Raw genomic sequence first — 21,527 nt, 5'->3', positions numbered from 1 at the left:
GAATTAACACTGAGCCCCATGAGAGACATAGACTGTGTCCAACTTGAATAGCTTATAGCCAGCACTTAATACAATGCCTGGAATATAGTGAGCGCTTAATACCATAAAAAAAATGAAATCCTGAACTCAGGAGTTGTGGACCTTCTTCCTCACCTATAAAGTTTATAATAGCAGCCTATAGCAAAATCCCCATGAAATGAGAAAAAGTCATTATCAATCAATCAATTGTATTTATTGAGCACTTACTGTGTGCAGAGCACTGTACTAAGCGCTTGGGAAGTACAAGTTGGCAACATATAGAGACAGTCCCTACCCAACAATGGGCTCACAGTCTAGAAGATGGGCTCACATCACAAAGCACTTTGCATTCCTCAAGTATTAAATGATCTACCTCTCTCCTCTGCAATCTCACATTTTCTCCTGCCTACTTGGATATCCTGCAGGCACTTCAAGATCAATTTGTCCAAAACTGGACTCATCTTCCCTTCCAAATGTTCTCCTCCACCTAACTTTGCCATCAAAGTTGACAGCATCACCATCTTTGAAACCTGCAACATTGGAAGTAACCATCATCATCAATCAAAGGTATTTATTGAGTACTATGTGCTGAGCACTCTATTAAACAATTGGGAGAGTACAACAGAACAGAATTGGTAGACACATTCCTTGCCCACAACGAGCTTACAGTCTAGGGGGAGAGACAGATATTAATATAAATAAAATAATTTATAGATAGTTGGGGGGAGGGAAGGGGGAAACAAATATCAAATGTCCAAAGGTCACAGATCCAAATGCATAGACACAGAAGGAAAAGGGAGCTAAGGTAGAGGGAGTAATTCTTTAATTCCTCTCTTTCAGCCGCCAAATTCAACCCATCTCCAAATCCTGTCCATTTTTCCACCACAGAATTTCCATAATCGACCCCTTCCTTCTTATCCAAATGGCACATGGCTTCCTATTCCTCAAATGCCTCAAACATTTGCCTATTCCTGACCATATCAAGCATAAACTATTGGCCAATGGCTTTAAGGCACAAAAATAGTTCTTTCCTTCTTACTTACTCATCTTCTTCCACTACATAACATACTCAGTGGCCTAGTGAAAAGAGCCTAGGCTTGGGAGTCACAGGACATGGATTTTCATCCCAGATCTGCCACGTCTGCTGTGTGACTTTGGTTAAGTCACTTAACTTCTCTGTGCCTTAGTTACCTCATCTATATAATGGGGATTAAGACTGGGACTGCCATGTGTGCTGCCTGATTACCTTGTATCTACTCCAGCACTTAGAACAGTGCTTGGCACATAGTAAGTGCTTAAATATGACAGGTATTATTATTATTATTGCTCTTCAAAAACAAATATACTCAATGTGCCTCATTCTTATCTCTCACTGATAAATTATTGCTCAAGTGCTGTCTGTCTGTGACTGCTTTTCTCTTTATATCTGACAGTCCCCAGCTCTCCTCATCTTCAAAGTCCTTCTGAAACCACTTATTATCCAAGAGGCCTTCCCCAATTAATTTCTAATTTCCCTACCTTATATCCCCACAAACTGCAATTTTATAACTTCTGCACCATATAATAATTCAAATATTCTCAACCTCCCATCACACTAACATACATATCTTATATGAACATGCTAGAGAGGATCTGGGCTCTAACCCTGGCTCTGCCCCTTGCCTGATGCATGGCTCTGGGCATTAACTTCTTTATGACTCAGGTTCTGAACTTGTAAATTGGGGATTAAATACCTGTTCACCCTCCCCTAAGACTGTGGGACAGAAACAGTGTCAAACCTGAATGTTTTGTCTCTATCCCAGAGCTTAATGCAGCGTTTGGCATAGGGAGTGCTTAACACAAGTATTATTTTCATTATATCTCAGCAGTTAAAATCTAACTCATGTGGAAGCCCCCTATCCTTCTTCCTATATGTAACATTTTCATACCTATCTCTCCCACTAGATTGCAAACTTTCTGAGGGCAAGGAACATGTCTACAAATCTATTGTACTCTCCCAAATTTTTGGTACAGAACTTTTTAGTAGATGCTCCTAAATACACTTGAACTAAGAAACATATTAGCTAGGCCAGATTCAAATGACTACAAGCCTCTAGGTATCATCTTCAAGAAACACACTATTATAACCTTAAGAGCAAAGGCCTTTAGATAGACAATATTCTGAGTGTACAACAGCACATGGGCAAGACTTTCACACATCAGCACAGCATTAACAGCAATGCAGGGAAAATGCAGGGCTCCCTCTCCTAAGTATAAAACGTTCAGCCTGTCTTGATTCATTCTCATTCCTAGACAATTCTGGGAAATGTAGTTCCCACTATATATCCCTGACTAGAAGCTAACTCCTTGTGGTGGACAAAAGAGTAATGAATGCCCCCAAATGGTGACCCTAATGACAAATACACAAGCTGTTTGTCGAAGGTGGTGAAGGTAAGGGTATTTCAAAAACTCTGACCGATTTGAGGGCACCCACTTGAAGCACAGACACCCACTTGCTCTTCAGGTCTCTGGAAATGTCCTAGTCTGCAAGAAGGACATGACTTCTGAAAAAACAGCTAGAGTGTATGGGGTCCCTCTTTCCTTTTCTGTGTTTGCACTTCTTTGTAGCCCTACCAGCCTTTGGAGTGAGGAAGGATTGGAAGGTCACCAAACTTTTTTGACAGTCTCTAATTTAGGAGTACTGCTTATTTTATGGTATTTGTTAAGTGCTCACTATGTGCCAGCTTGTACTTCCCAAGCACTTAGTACAGTGCTCTGAACAGAGTAAACACTCAATAAATACGATTGAATGAATGAATGCCAGGCACTACTAAGGGCTAAGCTAGGTACAAGCTACTCAGGTTGGACACAGTCCATGTCCCACATGGGGCTTCCAGGCTTACTCTCCATTTTACGGAGAGGTAAAGACACAGAGAAGTAAAGTGACTTGCCCAAGGTGACACAGCAGACAAGTGGAAAACCGGAATTAGAACTCAGGTCTTCTGATTCCCAGGCCCATACACTTTCCAGGAGGCTGTCTGAAGTAGTTTCCATGGGGAACTCTGATGTACTCACCTGATTAAAGAAGGTGCTGCCTAATGGATACAGCCTGTGCCTGGGACTCAGAAGGACCTGGGTTCTAATCTCAGGTTCGCCACTGACCTGCTGTGTGACCTTGGGCAAGTCACATAACTTCTCTGTGCCTCAGTTACCTCATCTGCAAAATGGGGATTAAGACTGTGAGCCCCATGGGACACTGACCTTGTCCAACCTGAGTAGTTTGTACCTACCCAGCGCTTAGTACAGTGCCTGGCACGTATTAAGCATTTAACAAGTACCATTAAAAAAATTGCACTGCAGAGGAAACAACTAGCTTGACTAGTTTGCCTTAACCAATTTGGCTATGTGGAAACACATTCCAGTCCCACGGGCGTACAAGCTCTAGAACTTTCTTCCCATCCTGATTTGACAGAAGTTAAATGTGTTGACCTTTGCTTTCAGAATTTTATTTTTTAGGCTCGGCTAACATGACAGATGAACACTAAGGCTGTGTGGCTGCTGGTTTCCTTTCCTGGCATGATTTTAAACTTTTTTTGTTTTAATATCATAATGGAACATGTTTTAATTATCTACGAGTGCCCAGGGGACCATTTTTATTTGAAAATCAATCCCATTTAATGTCATTGTACTGAAAAACATGATCTACTGCTTGCTACTCAAATGGACCACAGTAAAGTCTCTCCGATAAAATGACAGCAAGGTTACCATAACTATTGGTCACCTAGGTAGGCGCTGCATGAACGCTGAAACTAGTCCACAGGCTCTGAAATTCAAAAGGTTGCTTTACATTGATAAGGGAGATGCTGGACGTTGCTGCACTGAGCTAGATTCTCCAGTTTTACAGGATTTCAAGAGGCCAAAACAAAGGCAGACAAACATAACATTACTGTATCTGAGTCAGTGACAAGTGTGCCTCACACAATCCTGTATACCTAATGTTATGGTTCAGAAGTGTAAATACTCAAAGGCAGTAGATCTCAAAAGATTATTATATGTATTATAACAGGAAATATATATATCTTTCAAAGCCTTGCCCAGGAGCTCTAATCTCTGGCTTGGGAATGACACAGTGGTAGAGCACAATGCCTTGTTGCATCTCGAGTCCTTTCTCCAAAGTTTAGAAATGCAGGTATAAGTAGTCCAAATTGTGGTTCTGGGGCATTTTCTCTTGGTCAACCCTTCAGCTCTGCTTGTAGCACAAATGCACCCCTACCTTTATGTTGGCACTTTCCTCCCTGTCTCTGCCTGGATTAATTTCATCCCAGCCGCAGCCAGGCCAGAGAAGAAAAGGTCAGGGAAGATGGAGATAAAGAGGGAGACTATGCAACCAGCTACAGTGGGACCTCTTGATAGCCAAGGTGTCTGCCTAGACAAAACTGTACAAAAAAGCCAAACCCCAGTCTTGTAAATCCCTGAAACGAAGAATGTCAGATACCTGTTTAGAAAGGAGGCTTGATGTGGACATGGCTAAGTTGCTCCTATTTGCTAAAGCACTACCACATTTTCTGACCAGCAATTTAGTTGTCACAGTCTCTACCAAGTACCTAAAATGGAGAAAAAGGCCTGTCTGGGCTGGCTCTGTCCCCACTCAATCGTATTTATTGAGGACTTACCGTTTGCAGCACTTGGGAGAGTACGGTATTACAGAGGTGGTAGATATGTTCCCTGCCCTCAATTTAGAGGGGGACAAAGGGTCACCAGGGCCGAGGTGGCATGTCAATACAGTGGCCAAATAGGAGAACAGAGGGACAACAGAGGAAAACATAATCATTAGCAGGTATGTCGTAGCAGTCCCAGAAGGTAGCCTAACCCTTATTCTCCACTTTAAAGGGCATACTTCATCACTGAAGCCAAACACCTTCTCTGCGTTGCCCAACTGTTCAAAGTTGCACTTCCCTAATTTCCTCTTCAGTTAAGTACAGGCTTCCCCCAATTCCTCCCCTGAAGGACATGAGGAACTGCCACAGGTGCTGCCAGGTAATTGCACCATCTGTCAGGTAGGAAGTAAAGCCAAAATAAAAAAAAAACTCTCAGAAAGAGGATCTAGGTAACAAGGCCCTCTTCCTTCCAGATGTGGCCCAGGGACCCCACAAGGAAAGCACTCATAAAAAATGATCCCCACATCCACTCAGACACTCCAAGCACATTAACTCTTTCAGTTCCCTAAACTAGAGTAAGTGCCCTGAAAAAGGCATATAGACTGTAAGCTCTTAATAGGCAGGGATCATGTCTACCAATTGTCCTATATCGTATTTTTCCCAAGTGCTTAGTGCAGTTTGCTACACATTGCAAACACTCAAATACCTTGTTATTAAACAGTATCTGTTAAGCAGTTACTATTTGTCAAGCACTGTTCTAAGCTCTGGGGTAGATACGAGGTCACCAGGTTGGACCCAGTCCCTGTCCCATGTGGGACTCACAGCCTAAATAGGAGGCAGGAAAATGATTTAATCCCCATTTTAGAATTGAGGAAACTGAGGCACAGGGAAATTAAGTGACTGGACCAAAGTCACAAGGTAAGAAATTAACAGAGCGGGGATTAGAATCCAGGTCCTCTGACTGCCACGCCCAAGTCCTTTTCACTACATTCTGCTTCCTCCCATTAGATGGTAAACTCCTTGATGACAGGATCCTGTCTTCTTCTTGTCTACTTTCCCAAACACTGCATAAGTGGTGTGGCTTAGTGGCAAGATCCCGGACTTGGGAGTCAGAGGTCGTGGGTTCTAATCCTGGCTCTGCCACTTGCCAGCTGTCTGACTTTGGGCAAGTCGCTTCACCTCTCTATGCCCCAGTGCTTCTCTATTGATTGACTGATTTCCAACATGGTAGTCAACGGGCCAGTAAACAGACCCAGAGGTGATTCTAATTCTGGCTCCAACACTTTTCCCCTGTGTGACCTTAGGCAAGTCACTTTACTTCTCTGTGTCTCAGTTCCCTCATGTGCAAAATGGGAATTCAATACCTGTTCTCCCTCTTACTTAGACTGTGAGCCTCACATGGCATCTGATGATCCTGTATCTATCCCAGTGCATAGTATAGTGTTTGACACATAGTAAGCACTTAAACGCCATGATTTCATTATCATTATTATTAATATTATAAAGAAGCAGTGTGGCCCAGTGGAAAGTGAATAGGCCTGGGAGTCAGAGGACCTGGGTTCTAATCCCAGTTCTGTCAATTGCTTGCTCTGTGACCTTGGGCAAGTCACTTCTCTGTGCCTTAGTTTCCTCAATGGTAAAATGGGGATTAAACAGCTGTTCTCCCTCCTACTTAGAGTGTCCCCTGTCCCCATAAGGACAGGGACTGTGCCTGACCTAATTAACTTTTATGCTTAAAACAGCGTTTAACACACAGTAAGTACCATAAAAAAAACCTTTTCAGAAAGTGAGATTAAAGTGTCTTTGTTGTGCTGGGGATGCAAAAGCAGATTAAGAACAATATAGAAGAGCAGCCTCTATCAAGCCCGTGGCCAAGTGTTTTTGCTAAACCATGCCTACCTATCAACCTCCACCAGGGCTGGAGCTGATCTTTCCTCTTAATTCCAACCTCTGAAGGGAGGTAGGCACTCAGATCTTGCAGGATAACAAGAGGCAAGCCGACTGCAGGGAACCCGGAAACTGGATATTAAAAGCCACTAATATTGATCGATTCTTAAAAAGGACCGATGTTGATGAAAGTAGAGTAAGTTGTGTGAGAGTAAGGCAAACATCTGAAAGTAGGGTAGGTTCTAAAATGAGATCCAGAGCAAACTGTGACCACAATTGCCAAGACAGCCACTGTGGAGAGAAAAAGAGGTTTCCAATCCTAATTAAATATATTGCCTCCACCTCACTGAATGTTTCAGGTGTCTTGCAGTTATTACTTTTAGAAAAAAGGAAGGATAGTTGTAATAATATTTAGTAATAATAATTTTGCTGCTTGTTAAACGCTTACTATGTACCAAGCACTATTCTAAGCACTGGGGTTGATACAAGTTAATCAGGTTGGACATGGTCCCTGTCCCACAGGACTCACAGTCTAAGTAGGAGGGAGTAGGATTAATCCCCATTTCACAGGTGAACTGAAGCACAGAGAAGTTAAGTGGCTTGCCCAAGGTCACACAGCAGACACGTGGCAGAACCGGGATTAGAACCCACATCCTCTGACTCCTAAACCCATGGTCTTTCCACTAGGCCATGCCATCATATGACATACAGCATCCACAAATACTTCTGCTTAATTTCAATTTCACATTCGGGTTTTCACAATGAAGAATTATACAGACCATTGAAATTTTACCAGTAGCTTACAGCGACCTCATTTGCAAGCTACTGAATAGTTTAAAACCAAATCATTCCATACTGAACAGCTACGATTGCTGAAATAACCCGTCTCTTCTGAAGCATTTCCATCAACAGAAACATTATTTGACTGCCCCAAAAAGTGGTGACAAAACATTTTTATTCTCCCTAGATCTATCTTCCCTATGCTCTCAGACGTTTTGCTCTTTTGCATACATCCCTTTAGCTCCTCTACTATATAAACACTTCTTCCTTCTATTAGTAAATTATTTTAGTGACTGTCTCTCCCACTAGATGGTAAGCTCCTTGATGACAGGATCCTGTCTTCTTCTTGTCTACTTTCCCAAGCACTGCATAAGTGGTGTGGTTTAGTGGCAAGAGCCCAGACTTGGGAGTCAGAGGTCATGGGTTCTAATCCCAGCTCTGCCACTTGCCAGCTGTGTGACTTTGGGCAAGTCGCTTCACCTCTCTATGCCTCAGTGACCTCATCTGTAAAACGGGGATGAAGACTGTGAGCCCCACAGGGAACAACCTGATTACCTTGTATCCCCCCCAGCACTTAGAACAGTGCTTGGCACATAGTAAGTGCTTAACAAATACCATCATGATTATGATGTTCTGAACACAGAACAAATAAATACTCAAATAAATACTACTGATTCAATTTCAAAAGAAAATTGAATTGTTTATTTTCCTCATTGTTTACTAGTGGCCTCTATTTCTCCCCTGATTAAGCCCTCATTTCCCCTATCTGTCCTCCCCTCTGTGTTGCCTTTCATTCATTCATTCAATCTTATTTATTGAGTGCCTATGTGCAGGGCACTATACTAAGCACTTGGAAAGTACAATTCAGGAATAGAGAGAGACAATCCCTGCCCACACTGGGCTTACAGTCTAGGGATGGGGACACAGACATCAAATAAGTAAACAGGCATCAATATAAATAGAATTACAAATATATTCATATATACATAAGTGCTTTGAGGTGGGAAGGGGGTGAAAAGCAAAGGGAGTGAGTCAAGGTGATGGGGAAGGGAGGGGGAGCTGCAATTAGATCTGTACCCCTTAAGCACTTGACAGTCACCCCCACACTCAGCTCCACAGCTTTTATGCACATAACCTCACATTTTGCATTTCCCCGTTCTGTAATACTTTAATGCATGTCTCCCTCTCTGGATTGTACATTCCTTGTGGTCAGGGATCCTCTCAAGTGCTTAGCATAGTGCTCTGCACAGAGTAAGCACTCAGTACATACCACTGATGGTTATCATTTAAGTTTTCATTTGGGTTTAAGAAAAATTTTAAACCAGGTTAAATGAATTATGTAAACCAGCAAATCATATCAAGCAAGACTGCTTACAGAGACCATATCCCAAACAAGAATCTGAAAGATGATGGCTTTCAGGGAAAATAACAAGAAACCATGACATGCATCCAACCCTTTTATCCCCCACCCATTAGACGTTTTGGTCATTAACCTATTTCCTTTTTCCTTCAATACAAATCTTTTCTTGGAGAAGCACTGTGGGAATAGCAGCTTTCTGCATGACAGTTTGTTGCATCCACAGGGTTCAATCTGATGGGATAATTCTTCTGCCCTGATTGTATGACTTCTTTCCCAAATTATTTTTTACTAATAGCAAATCCTATGTTCATCATTTGAGGTAGAATGTGTATCCTTTTGATGAGAAGACTCTAGACTGTAAACTCCTTATGGGTGGGGAACATGTCCACTGACTCTGTTATACTGTACTTCCCCAAACATTTAGCACAGTGCTTGGCACACAGTAAGCACTCCATGGATACGGCTGATTGAGTGAGAAGGCAAAAGTCACACTTCTTCATGAACTCTGCAACCTGGAAAAATGAAGTGCCGTGAATTTTCTAAGGCTTAAGCCTAGATGACAGCTAAATAGAGGTCATTATGATGTACAACATAGAGCCTTTTCTTCATGAAATCAATTCATCCTGTGCAACCTTCTAAATCTCAGCCTGCTGAGAAGTTGGATTCTACAGCAAAATACAGAGTGGGACTCTATTCAAAAATTTCCTACAAGATAATTATGTGGCTTTACAAATTTTCATGGTTTCATTAAAATGCAATGGTCTTTTAAATTGCCGGTCCCTGCCAAAACAGAAGGACCTAAACTTTTTCATACTTAAAGAACATACCACTGTGTGCATGGCTGTCGACTGGCCTTCCATAGGAACACTGAGAATGCTGCAGACACTCTTTCAACTCCCAGCAGAGGCAGCTGCTCTCACTGGTGCCCAATTATTAGTTGGAACCCACTGGGTTAAGTCCCACGCAGCTTGGTACACACCTGCTGAAATGATAGGTACTATAGGTAAAGGGTACACTGCACTGCAACAGCTCGCCGATGGTGCCCTTGGGAGATGACGTGGGTTACTAGGTAATGGTCACGCTCACTCAAATGGAGCCTCGATGACAGTAAAGGTTAGTGATCCAGAGCACTTAGACCCAGCTACTTGGAAATAGGAAACAGTCTCCTTGAACCCGACAGTCACTTTTGGGTCCAGAGATATCAGTCAGATCCATGCATAGTAGACTCATGATTTTCAAAACTGGACACTAAAACAGAGCACAGATTTCTACCTCCTAATCCTTTGGGAGGAGACAATTTTCATATTACAGACCTCTGGTTTTTCTTTTAATATAATCCTTTCTGCTTCAAAACTAATGAATCAGTCAGTGACTTTCATTACTAGAATTACGAAGGCATCCATGGTCTTATTTAAAATATGGTCCTGGAGAGGTTTTATTATTATTACTACTACTAATAATAATGATAATTGCGGTATTTGTTAAGCTCTTACTGTGTGCCAGGCACTGTACTAAGTACTGGGGAGAATATAAGCAAATCAGGTTAGATACAGTCCCTGTCCTACATGGGGCTCACAGTCTCAATCTCCATTTTACAGATGAGACCACTGAAGCACAGAGAAGTAATGTGACTTGCCCAAAGTCACACAGCAGACATGAGTTGGAGCCAGTATTAGAACCCATGACCTTCTGACACACAGGCCCATGCTTCAGGCTGCTTCTCTGACACCATGCTAAGCATTGGTATCCATTGGGCAGAATTCTTTATCCTGCACTTGATGAAGAGTAATTTACTTCTAATTCATATTATTTTGAAGCAGTTTTCTTATTGTAAAAGATAGTCACACCCAAGACAGTTTTACTTAGAGAAAGTTGGATATGAGGGGAGAAAACTTAAGCAATACAGTCTCAGATACGTTACGTCTCAGTGAAGTTTAATACTTCCTAACTACAAATCTTAGATTCTTTATAAAAGGTATAACAATTCAAGGCAGTCTTTTTGCCTTATTCAAAGGCCAGGTTGCAGGGAGGTCTTTTTCAAAGATTCAGACACAAAGAAAATGAGAGCAACACATGTCAAGGCCAGGGTACCCATCACTTTGTAACTATTTTTAAAAATTCTTAATGATTGTCCCCCAGTTGTGAAAATCCAATTTTTAAATGAAATATCTGTTTTCTCTTGTGTTAATCATCCTCATTAGCCATTTCTAATGAAGGCAAATGTATGTCAACTTTAGTGGTATAGTTTTCTAAACTCAACAAAAGCTCAATAGTGGAAAGTTATTCAAAATGTCACGAAATGTTTAAAATGGCCTGAAGGCTTTGATCAATCCACAGAGCAAGAGAGAACAGGTTTGTGGCCCTTAATAATGAGCCTTACGAATTTTGCCAGATCTCGGTTGACAGTCTCAAAGTTCCCCCTCCTTCAGCTACAGGGCTAATCAATCAACGGTATTTATTGAGCACTTATATGAGCAGAGCACTGTATTAAGCTCTTGGAAGAGTATAGTACAAGAGAATTAGCAGACATGTTCCCTGTCCATAATATTTTGCACATGCAGAGGAACAGATGCAAATATCTGGAGGAACCCATGAAGCCCAAATATCTCAAGGTCAGTGTGACACAGGAAAGGGGGAACAAATTCATATCAAGATGCAGGATGGCCTTGTGGAAACATCCCAGGCCTGAGAGCAAGAGGTCCTAATCTCTGTTCTGCCACTTGTCTGTTGAGTGACCTTGGGCAAGTCATTTAACTTTTCTGTGCCTCAGTTATCTCATCTGTAAAATGGGGATGAAGATCGAGCCTGTGAGCTCCATTTGGGACAGGTACTGTGTCCAAACTGATTATTCTTTACCTACCCCGGCACTTAATGCAGTGTTTAACACATAGAAAGCACTTAAATAACATAATTATTGTTAATTAGTGTTAAGACAATATGCAGACTCTGGCTATTGCTCTGTGGGACACTCCAAAGAAAGTATTCTTAAAAAGAATCCACCAAAGATTTGCCCTAGCTACACACTGAGAAGATGAGTTCACCAAATCAAACCTTTAGAGTTTTCCACCTTAAAATGACCCCCTACTCTTAATCAGAATAGGTTTAACTGAATAACTAAATGAGAAGCTTCTCCTAAAAGTCCTCTCAAAACTGGCAACTCAGAGGAAAAGAGTAAGAACCTCCCTCTAATGCAGGAGTTCGGCCAAAAGTAAGGAACTGTGTTTTTGGAAATTTCAAGGTTAAGATTTTAACTTGTTTAGGATTCTTTCAGAATTATTTCCTTCTTAAATCAGAGAAAGATTTTCAAAGATCACAGCTAATTCAGTTTGTGACCATGCAAGATCACTTTCTGAAGGTTGAAACATTTTTAGAGAGTACTTTTCTACATCTGTTTTAGTTTTAGATTGCGAGCTACATGTGGAACAGGGACTGTATCCTACTTGAATATCTTGTCTAAACCCTAAACAGTACAGAAAAGGCTAACAAATACTGTGATCATTATTATATTTGATTCATCCAAACCAATTCACCAATTCATTTTCACTGACAAAAAAGTGGATGAATTGAGCCTCAGAACTCTACTGAAATTGTACTCTCCCAAACATTTTGTACAGTTCTTTGCACATGGAAAGTGCTCAATACCACTGATTGACTCAATGAGTGCTTACAGAACACAACCAATTTATCCTACAACATACCCGCAAAACTGAAAGGGGGTAGATTATTAAACCACTTTCCTAGGGAGATAATGGCAGCAGAAGAAGAACTAATACTCCCGAGTACTGATCCCAAGACCACTAACTGCCTTATTTCATCTCTGGCTTCAGCCCTAATTACTCAGTCTTTGGAAGGGGAAAGATGGGACAGTCGGACGGATGGACACCCACGCAAAACTTGCTTTTGCAACTGATACTTTATTTTGACAGATTTTTTTATCAATGTTTTGGGTTATTGGGTTATCCAGATTGTGATCCATTTTTCCTTGGTGATTATGAATTACTTCATAACAAATGTGCATGATGAACTGAAAGCTGTATCTGGAAAGCTAAATCATATTCCACAATATATTTGATGTTTTGTCCTTCAGAAAGGTAATAAGCTATACACAACAGAGAAAATAAGGAAGGTCAACAGCAACATCAAATATCCTGGAAAATGGCTGTCTCTGATTAAGGGAAAGATTTGCTTATCCTCCTTATTCTCTATCAACTTCATTTAAGGGAAAAGCCACTATCACACCGGACTGTAAAAAAAGGACCTGGGGTTGTTCAAAAGGTCAAAAATACTAAAATGGCAAAATTTCCTATAAAACAATGCTTCATATTCCAAGTGCGATTCAGTGCATTCACCACAAGAGAGGTTAAAGGAAACTCCTTCCCTATGCTCAAAGCACTAATGAAAAATGTCAGTCATTTCCGTATCATTCACTTTGAATCAAATTAAATGAGAAGCCCAGCCTGAGACACTACAGGTCCTGGCACCACTGCAAGACCTAGGGATTCCAAATAGCTGGGTGAAGAGAGAGGGGGGTAAGCCCAAGGTGGCAAGAAAGGTCTGTTGAAGGGGTAGAGGTATTCTTTCTTCTACATCCAGGGTTGACCCTACCTCTATTCCTCACCCAGTTCTCAAGAATCCCCTGATCTGCAGTAGCTCCAGGACCTCAGCTTTTCAGGATGCAGGCTACAGAACTCTCCTTGAAGTGTTCAAATAGTTCACAGGGCCCCAAAGATTGGGGATGCAGAAGGAGCAGTGGGCGGCAGCTCATGAAGCTGCCAGAGCTCATGGGAAAAGCCTCTTCCACTTTTCTCCACAGCAATGGCAGGGCCCAAGATGCAGGCAGTGTTTGTTACCTCTTCTCAAACTTATTCCCACTACCATTAGCCCCGAGAAGGAAGACATATAAAAAGATACATGGCCAATGAATGGCCCAAAGGTGAAACTGAGACCAATGTATGCTTGGCACTGCCTCACCTCACAATTCATCACACAGAACGTGCAGAGCACTGTATTAAAGCACTTGGGAAAATACAAGACATGATCCTTGCCCTCAAGGAGTTTACAATATAACAGGGGGAGACAGACCCTGAAATAATTTATCAGTAAGTTAGAGAAGCAGCGTGGCTCAGTGGAAAGAGCACGGGCTTTGGAGTCAGAGGTCATGGGTTCGAATCCTGACTCCACCATGTCTGCTTTGTGACCTTGGGCAGGTCACTTAACTTCTCTGTGCCTCAGTTACCTCATCTGTAAAATAGGGATTAAGACTGTGAGCTCCAACGTGGGACAAACTGATCACCTTGTATCCCCCCAGCACTTAGAACAGTGCTTTGCACATAGTAAGCGCTTAATGAATGCCATAAAAAAGTAAGAGAGAGAAGTACTTGAATAGGCAGGAAAGAAAAGACGGCATGGTAAGTTAGCTTGGGAGGAATAAGGGGGCAAGGTGAGCTGTACTGGGAGAAAAGAATGGAATAAATAAGAGGGAGAGAGCTAAACCAAATCTCTTAAAGTTTCTGCTTGAATGGGTGGAATTGGAAGTTGTCAGGGTGTGGGGGAAGATGAGCAGAATAACATTTTAGAAAAATGATCCAGCCCATAGAGTGAAATATGAACTGGAGGGAGAGAGACCGGAGGCAAGAACAACAAGAAGACTGATGCCACGTCATTTGGATAGAGAGGAAGGAGAAGATCCTGGAGATGCTGCAGAGGATACACCAGCAGGATGATTTAGCAATGGACCAAATAGGGGAAGTGAAAGAGAGGCGGCATCCAGGACCATGCCAAAGTTGCATTTGTATTACGGACTTCTATTTTGCTTCAGGGAAATGGAGACAATCCTATATTCTCCTACCCATTTCAAAATTGAAAGTCATCTTTAAAATAAAAATAAAATACTTCCATAGTTCTGGGATTGAGAGACATCTTTAAGCATAATTTTAAAAAATACTTGCATAGCACTGGGAAGTCCTGACAGATGAGGATTAAATCAAATCATGCAACTAAGATGAATTCAATACCAGATCCACATCCTACAACTCAGGAAAACACCTGAGGAAAATCTGACCCTCAGCTGATGAACTGCAAAAAGTTCCCTCATAATCAGGATTCTATGGTCCTCAGTAGCCTCCTCCCCTCCCTATTCATCACCTTGAGGGAAGGGAAAACCAGATCTTTTATCCTCATTTTACAGATGAGGAAACTGAGGCCCGGGGCATTAAATGATGTGGCTAAGATTACACAGCAGGCAAATTGCAGCGCTGGGATTAGAACGCAGTTGTCCTAACTACCAGTGTTTGTGAATATTCCATTCTGAATCAAGTTAAATGTTGAATTTTCCAGAGTTGTTTGTCCTCCCCTTTACTCTTCTCAGCTGTGAGCCCCCTGTGGGCAGAGACTGTGTCTAAATAGATGTCCATGCATTGTCCCCAGTGCCTAATTATGTTTCTTGCACAATGTAAGCATTATTAAAGGACTACTAAACGTCATCGAATCAGCCAGTCCTTCTCAGCATACACAATTATTTGTCATGCCGAAGTGTGGGTATCAAGCAGTTTTGTTCAAAATTTTTGTTTAAAAAAGTCCTTTAGAAATACTCGGGAAAACCCTCCAATTCAAAACTTAACTTGTGTAGGCTAGAAAAGGGACAATCCAAAATCCATTTTGCTTTTGCTTTCCCTAAAAGGGGCTACATAATCAAAAAGATCCATTTGAATCTACCAAGCAGTGTTTCCCGAGTAAGAAATGTCCATCATTGGAGGTCTTCTATCCTTCATTCAATGGTATTTATTATTGAGTACTTTACAGTGCACTAAGCATGGAAAAAATTAATCATATTTATTGAGCACTTACTGTGCACAGGGCACTGTGCTAAGCACTTGGAAGAGTGCAAGACAAGAGGACAGACGCATTCCCTTTAAATGGGAAACACAACTGGTCCCTGGCCCTTTGGGAGCCCATAGTCTACAGGGATGCTTTCAAGACGATGATAAGCACATGATGCCCCTACCCAAAAATGTCAGATGGTGCATTTGACAAGTGAAAAGCAACAAATTAGGTTTTCCAGTTTAAAACTCAACTAGGCTGCCCACTTCTGTATATCATTTGAAAGGATAGAAGTGAATTATCCTACATGCCAACTGAAGCTATCCACATAAAGCAGAAATACAAAAATATCATTAACTGGCACTCAGGGAGGAAAAGTAAGCTTTCAGAATAAAGGGAACAATTTTGTCATATGGAAAATGTTTAACAAAACACAATGTTTGATTTATAATGGAAAAGACAGCACTTTAGACTTCCAGGAAACAAGTTGAAAGGTGCAGAAAGCCTTTCTTGCACTATGTAAATCAAGTCTCCTGTGAAACACAGAGATAACTAAGTGCAGAGAAAGAGCTGTATGTGACAATTATAATTTTTTAAAAATACATCAGAGACTCAGTGTCTATGCACAAAGTCAGCCCCCGGTAATTTTGTTCTAAGTTTGACAATCAAAAATAAGTCATTCCCAGATGAAGTCATCTTAGATGGAATGAAATTCTTGAACTTGGGAAAACAAGACTCATTCTGCTTCTCTTACATTTCCACAACACCTAAGGGGTCACCACCAGATTACATTCCCAAGACTACACTGAGAAAGAAGAGCTGTTAAGAACTTTGTCCCTTCCCAGCTTCATGAGGATCTTCTTGGAGGAAAATGATTTTTGCTTTCCTATCTCCTTTTTCTTCAAAAACCAATAGTAATTGGGCATTCCTTACCATAAGCCTGATTGCCAAATCATCAACTGACCTTAAGTCTGGCAGTCACTGGTGTTCCTAGCAAGGAGAGCTAAACTTTACCCCTGTAGCCTTATCATAAAGCTCTCTGTTTTAGCTGAATAGCCACAAGTGGCTGTAATATCTAATGCAGCCATAAGTCTTGAAACATTCATGTTATAGTTTGAGGCCCACGTGCCCTTTTGGAGTAGAGCAGTAAAGATAAAAAATTCTAAAAACATGGAGATCCCATTTCCTAGATTTTCTAGGGGCTTGTAAAAATTTCTAAGGTGCCAGGACCAGAAAGCCAACGAGAAGGAAATGTGTGCATATCTAACACCATTTTCAAAGATGAAGCCCCTGATATTGAGATCCTACCCATGTATAACCGTGAGGTTAAAAAGACTGTGGGTGGCTCACAAGTCCTGTCACATGGTTTGTGTTTAAGGACAGATCCTTGTTGCACTAATGGTTTTGTCTGATTTCGAGCCAGCCCCTTGTACCTGAATCATCGCAAAGCCTCTGCTCAAGGACCAGAAGCCCTCTCCCGATTGCTGCATAGCGGGCCAGTCAATGCACTGCAGAACTTTCCCATAACTCCAATTTTAACTCACATTGCTGGAGACTGTGGTTCACTACCTATCACATCTACAAGGTGGGTCTGAAGACTCTGCAATGGAGAGTCTGCAATCCCCAGGGAATATTCATGGTAAGGCTACTGTGTGAGGAGAAGACACAAGATATGGCATTCCCATGACTGCAGTCACAAAGATGTCCCAAGATGTGAGGTTCCTACGACTGCCATCACGAAGGGTAGAAATGAATTATAATTTGTCTTTGAGGGGCAAAGTGGATTTATGGAAAGTGCATGGGCCTAAGAGTCTGAGGACCTGAGATCTAATCCCAAATCTGCTACTTGCCTGCTGTGTGACCTTAGACAAGTCACTTAACATCTCTGAGCCTCTTTCCTCATCTGTAAAATGGGGATTCAGTATCTGCTCTATTTTCTACTTAAATGGTGAGCCCTACGTGGGATGGGGGTTGTGTCCTACCTGTTTACCTTGCATCTACTTCATAAATACCAAAATAATAATAATAATAATAATAGTAATAATTGCCACCCAGGTTTCATTCATTCAGGTTTGTGTACATCTGTCATTCAGACACTACAGAATAATTATCAAGATGTCTGATTCAAATATCCTCTTGTCCACCTTCTTGTTAAAAAAAGTTATGTTTTATGGTTTTAAAAAAATAATCTTGTCAACCACCTTAAAATAGATTTTGCCATTCATTCCAACATACATATTGCCAAAGTAGGGGGACTATTTAAGGAAACCAAGCAGTAAGGTTTAGTATTTAACAGTTCACCTTTTTTCCCCACTCTTTACATAACACCGTATATTTATATAAATTACATTGTTTCTTGTAAGCTATTAAGCACTAAATCTCAATAGATTTCTCAAAAGATTTCTATTCTACTCAAGAATGTTAACACGCAACCTATAAAAAAACTCTTTCTAAAAAAAATCTCTCAAGCATTGTATTACTTTCATGGATAACTGCTATCATCATGAATTATTCATAGTATCTAGTCAGATGTTAGATCAGGTGTCAAATTTATCTTGGAGGTAGAAATTGCTGAGTTTTACATGAGGTGTTCATTAAACTAGGTGAACTCATTAAAGTATGTTAATTAGGTAATAGACAAAAGGAATTTGGTATTTAGTCGAGATTGGGCAATGTTAATACCTTGCATTGTGCTAATACCTTGGCTGCAATTTTATGCTTAATGAGTCCGGGGAAAAGCTGATTATTTCAAATGCAGGAAAAAACATCACATGTATTACGTGTCGGAAAAATTACCCCAGGTGACAAAAAGAAACTCATTCCAAAGGAACTAGCACCCTAACAAAGAAAGCATCATTTCAAAGCCATAAATTCTTCTCAACTACAATGTGCTGTCAGAGGAAACCTACATATTAATTTTGATTCTGACAAGAAATGTTGCACTGCAGATGATGTATGAATAAAAAATATTGTTTTTACTTCCACCCACACTGAGCACTGCCAGCACCCAATGAGTGACACCTGATTTACAGGTCTAAATTACTGGGAAATAGTTGAGAGTGCCTAACTGTTTTTAGTGACTGCTTCTAATTTCAATGAACTAAGCTTACAAGAATCAGCTTTTCAAAGACAACCTCTACGGTACTGCACACAAGATCCTGGATTTATGAACAGAAAAAATTTGAATGAATAAAAGCATATATGCATGTACACGAGTGCCAAAAATTCAGTTAAATCTGCGTTTCTATTCTGATAGTCTTAAGTGAATGGCCACTGATCTGAAGTGATCTCATATCCTTATCCAAGGCTATAAACACACCTTCTGCAATAATCAACCAATATTTCGGATATTTTAAAGTGTGCATGCAGAAAGCCTTTCTTCTAACAAAGAGAGACCCATCTCTGAAGATGTGCTTCTCTCCATCAGAGAAGCAGCAAGGCTCAGTGGAAAGAGCACGGGCTTGGGAGTCAGAGGTTAAGGGTTCTAATCCCGGCTCCACCACTTGTCAGCTGTGTGACTTTGGGCAAGTCACTTAACTTCTCTGGGCCTCAGTTCCCTTATCTGTAAAATGGGGATTAAGACTGTGAGCCCCATGTGGGACAACCTGATTACCTTGTATGTATGTGCCCCCAGCGCTTAGAACAGTGCTTGGCACCTAGTAAGCACTTAAATGCCATCATCATCATTATTATTATGTGGATGAATGACTCCTTCTTTCTGTCAAACTCTTAATGAATTAGGTCCTCCTTGACCTATTGAAGTATTAAATAGTTTTTTCAATTCACATATTGCTTAATAACTGCAATATGTGCAGGTCTTAGAAGTTAATATAATAGTGACAAGAATTTACAATTCAATTTTCTTCAGTGTTTCATTTCTCTTCCCTGGATGCCTGTGGGTAGATGTTCCCTACTTTGCAAAGATACTCTATATTTTCCAGAAATATTATATTGGGTTAATTGCTCAATATTTCAGGAAATTAATGCAAAACAAGGAAGACCAGGAGTATAGCCCTTGACTGGCTACCTACCTAGAGCCATGAGAAGCAGCAAAGCCTAGTGGAAAGAGGCATGGGAATCAGAGGACCTGGGTTCTAATCCCGGATCTGTCACTTGTCTGCTGTGTGACCGTGGGCCAGTCACTTATAGGTGAGGCAACTGAGGTGCAGAGAAGTTAAGTGACTTGCCCAAGGTAACATAATAGACAAGTAGCAGAGCCAGTTGAGATCCCAGGTTCCTAAACTCTCAGGCCCATGCTCTTTCCATTAGACCATGCTGCTTTCCTAATAGTCTACAGTTCTACAAATCCTCTCACAGAAACTAGATATATACAACAAGTTTTAAATTAAGTTGAAGTCAGATAGGGTTTTCAGAAATTGATTTGTTTATTACACCAATGTTATATTAAGATAAAAATAAAATACACAAAGTAAAGGCATACGTAAGGAAAGTCTGGATTTTAAGACTAGCTTCAGGTTTCGGAATTTGCCTAAATCACCAAAAACATATGGGTAGAGGGTGGAGGGGTTGGGAGAAAGGAATATATGTTCACTGGGAAACATTTTTTTAAAATTGTTATATAAACGACACATGAAATGGAAGTATGTTCAAGAAGCTAACTTGCATCTTTTTGAGCATCTTAGAGAGCAGTGTATTAGGCACTTGGAAGAGAGAGAGAGAGAGAGAGAGAGAGAGAGAGAGAGAGAGAGAGAGAAAGAAAGAGAATGCACACACTACTCTCCTTGCCCTCAAGGTGACTGCAATCTCACGACAAGAGCAAATGTCTCGGTTCTTAAAAATAACTACTGCATAATGAATCAGTATTGAGTCAAATCAACCTCCCAAAGGAAATTAAAGCTTCCGGAAAGGTGCGTTGTTGAATATTCCCAACATCTAAGATTAGTTCAATATTGTGTGTGTTCTTTTGCTTTGTTAATGCTTCTGTACTACACCTTTCAGTTCCTTTAAGATGAAGGGCATTCATGCAAGAAATGACTACTCTGGCATCAGGTAAACTGAACTAACAATGGACTCAGAGCACCACTGACTGACCACTCTGGGTCAGCTTTTGACCTCTTGAGGGCCCTAAACTCTGGTACCTCTAACATCCTAACACGTTATTTTTAAAATTTTGATTATTCTAAAAAAAAAAAATACTATATTTTGGAAGATAAAATTTACATTCATGCAACTTGGTCATGGAAATTATTCATATTCAGAGAAGCTTGTCATATTGAGTTGTTTTTTTCTTAGAGGCCCCTCATAATGGGATGCCCTAAGCTATATTTTATACCACCACTTGTATCTAAGTCCAGCACTGGCTCCCAGACAGCAATAGGCAGGAGGCCTGGACCACTGTGGGTCAGGAGCAAAATTGTGGGGTGGCAGTGCACACCCTAGGAATTGCAAATGGTGCAGGGGTGAGGGCAAAGTGGGAAAAGGAAGGAGGAGAAAAACCAATGAGAAAGAGAATGGGGGAGCCAGTGACCAGAGGGTTGGGTCCAGAGAGCTAGAGTTTTTGGGGGAACTGGGGGGGAGAGAACAGCAGCAGATCCAGCTGCGGGAAGACAGCCCCTTGGAAAGGGAAAGGGTACAGAAGCCACTGCATAAATGCAATTTGGGACAGAGCTAGGTATACCTGGGCACAAGCCACTTATTTCTCCTCTAGAAAACCGGCATGACCATAAGCAGCAGCATGGCCTGGTGGATAGAGCACAAACCTGGGAGCCAGAAGGGCCTGGTTTCTAACCCCAGCTCTACCACTTGTCTGCTGTGTGACCTTGGAGAAGTCACTTCTCTTCTCTGTGCCTCAGTTACATAATCTGCAAAATGGGGAATAAGACTCCGAGCCCCAGGTGGGACACAGACTAGGTCCAACCTGATTAGCTTTTATCTATCTCCACACTTAATAACAGTGCCTTTTATATAGTAAATGCTTAACAAAAAACATTTGAAAAAGAACTAAATGAATTTGAACTAAGCATTCCTTTGACTGTCAATCTCTGGATGAAAATGTAAAACCTTGT

At 41.1% G+C, this 21,527-nt stretch overlaps 1 protein-coding gene across 3 annotated transcripts in view; it reads right to left on the bottom strand.

Moving 5' to 3' along the window:
- Window positions 1–21,527, bottom strand: part of SLC4A10 (solute carrier family 4 member 10) — a 223,203-nt gene that overhangs the window by 155,793 nt on the left and 45,883 nt on the right. Inside the window, exon 2 of one of the 3 annotated variants that reach the window (XM_038750973.1) lies at window positions 9,510–9,664. The exons of 1 other annotated variant lie outside the window; for it this stretch is intronic. In XM_038750973.1, the coding sequence (XP_038606901.1) occupies window positions 9,510–9,542 (33 nt within the window). In that variant the 5' untranslated portion in view covers window positions 9,543–9,664. The remainder of the gene's footprint in view (window positions 1–9,509; window positions 9,665–21,527) is intronic. One more of the 3 variants, XM_038750974.1, reaches the window with a different exon arrangement.

This window comes from Tachyglossus aculeatus, chromosome 9, assembly GCF_015852505.1.
Source record: "Tachyglossus aculeatus isolate mTacAcu1 chromosome 9, mTacAcu1.pri, whole genome shotgun sequence".
Taxonomy (NCBI): Eukaryota; Metazoa; Chordata; class Mammalia; order Monotremata; family Tachyglossidae; genus Tachyglossus; species Tachyglossus aculeatus.
The sequence above is the reverse complement of the archived record's forward strand: the minus strand, read 5'-3'. Positions and strand labels throughout refer to the sequence as shown.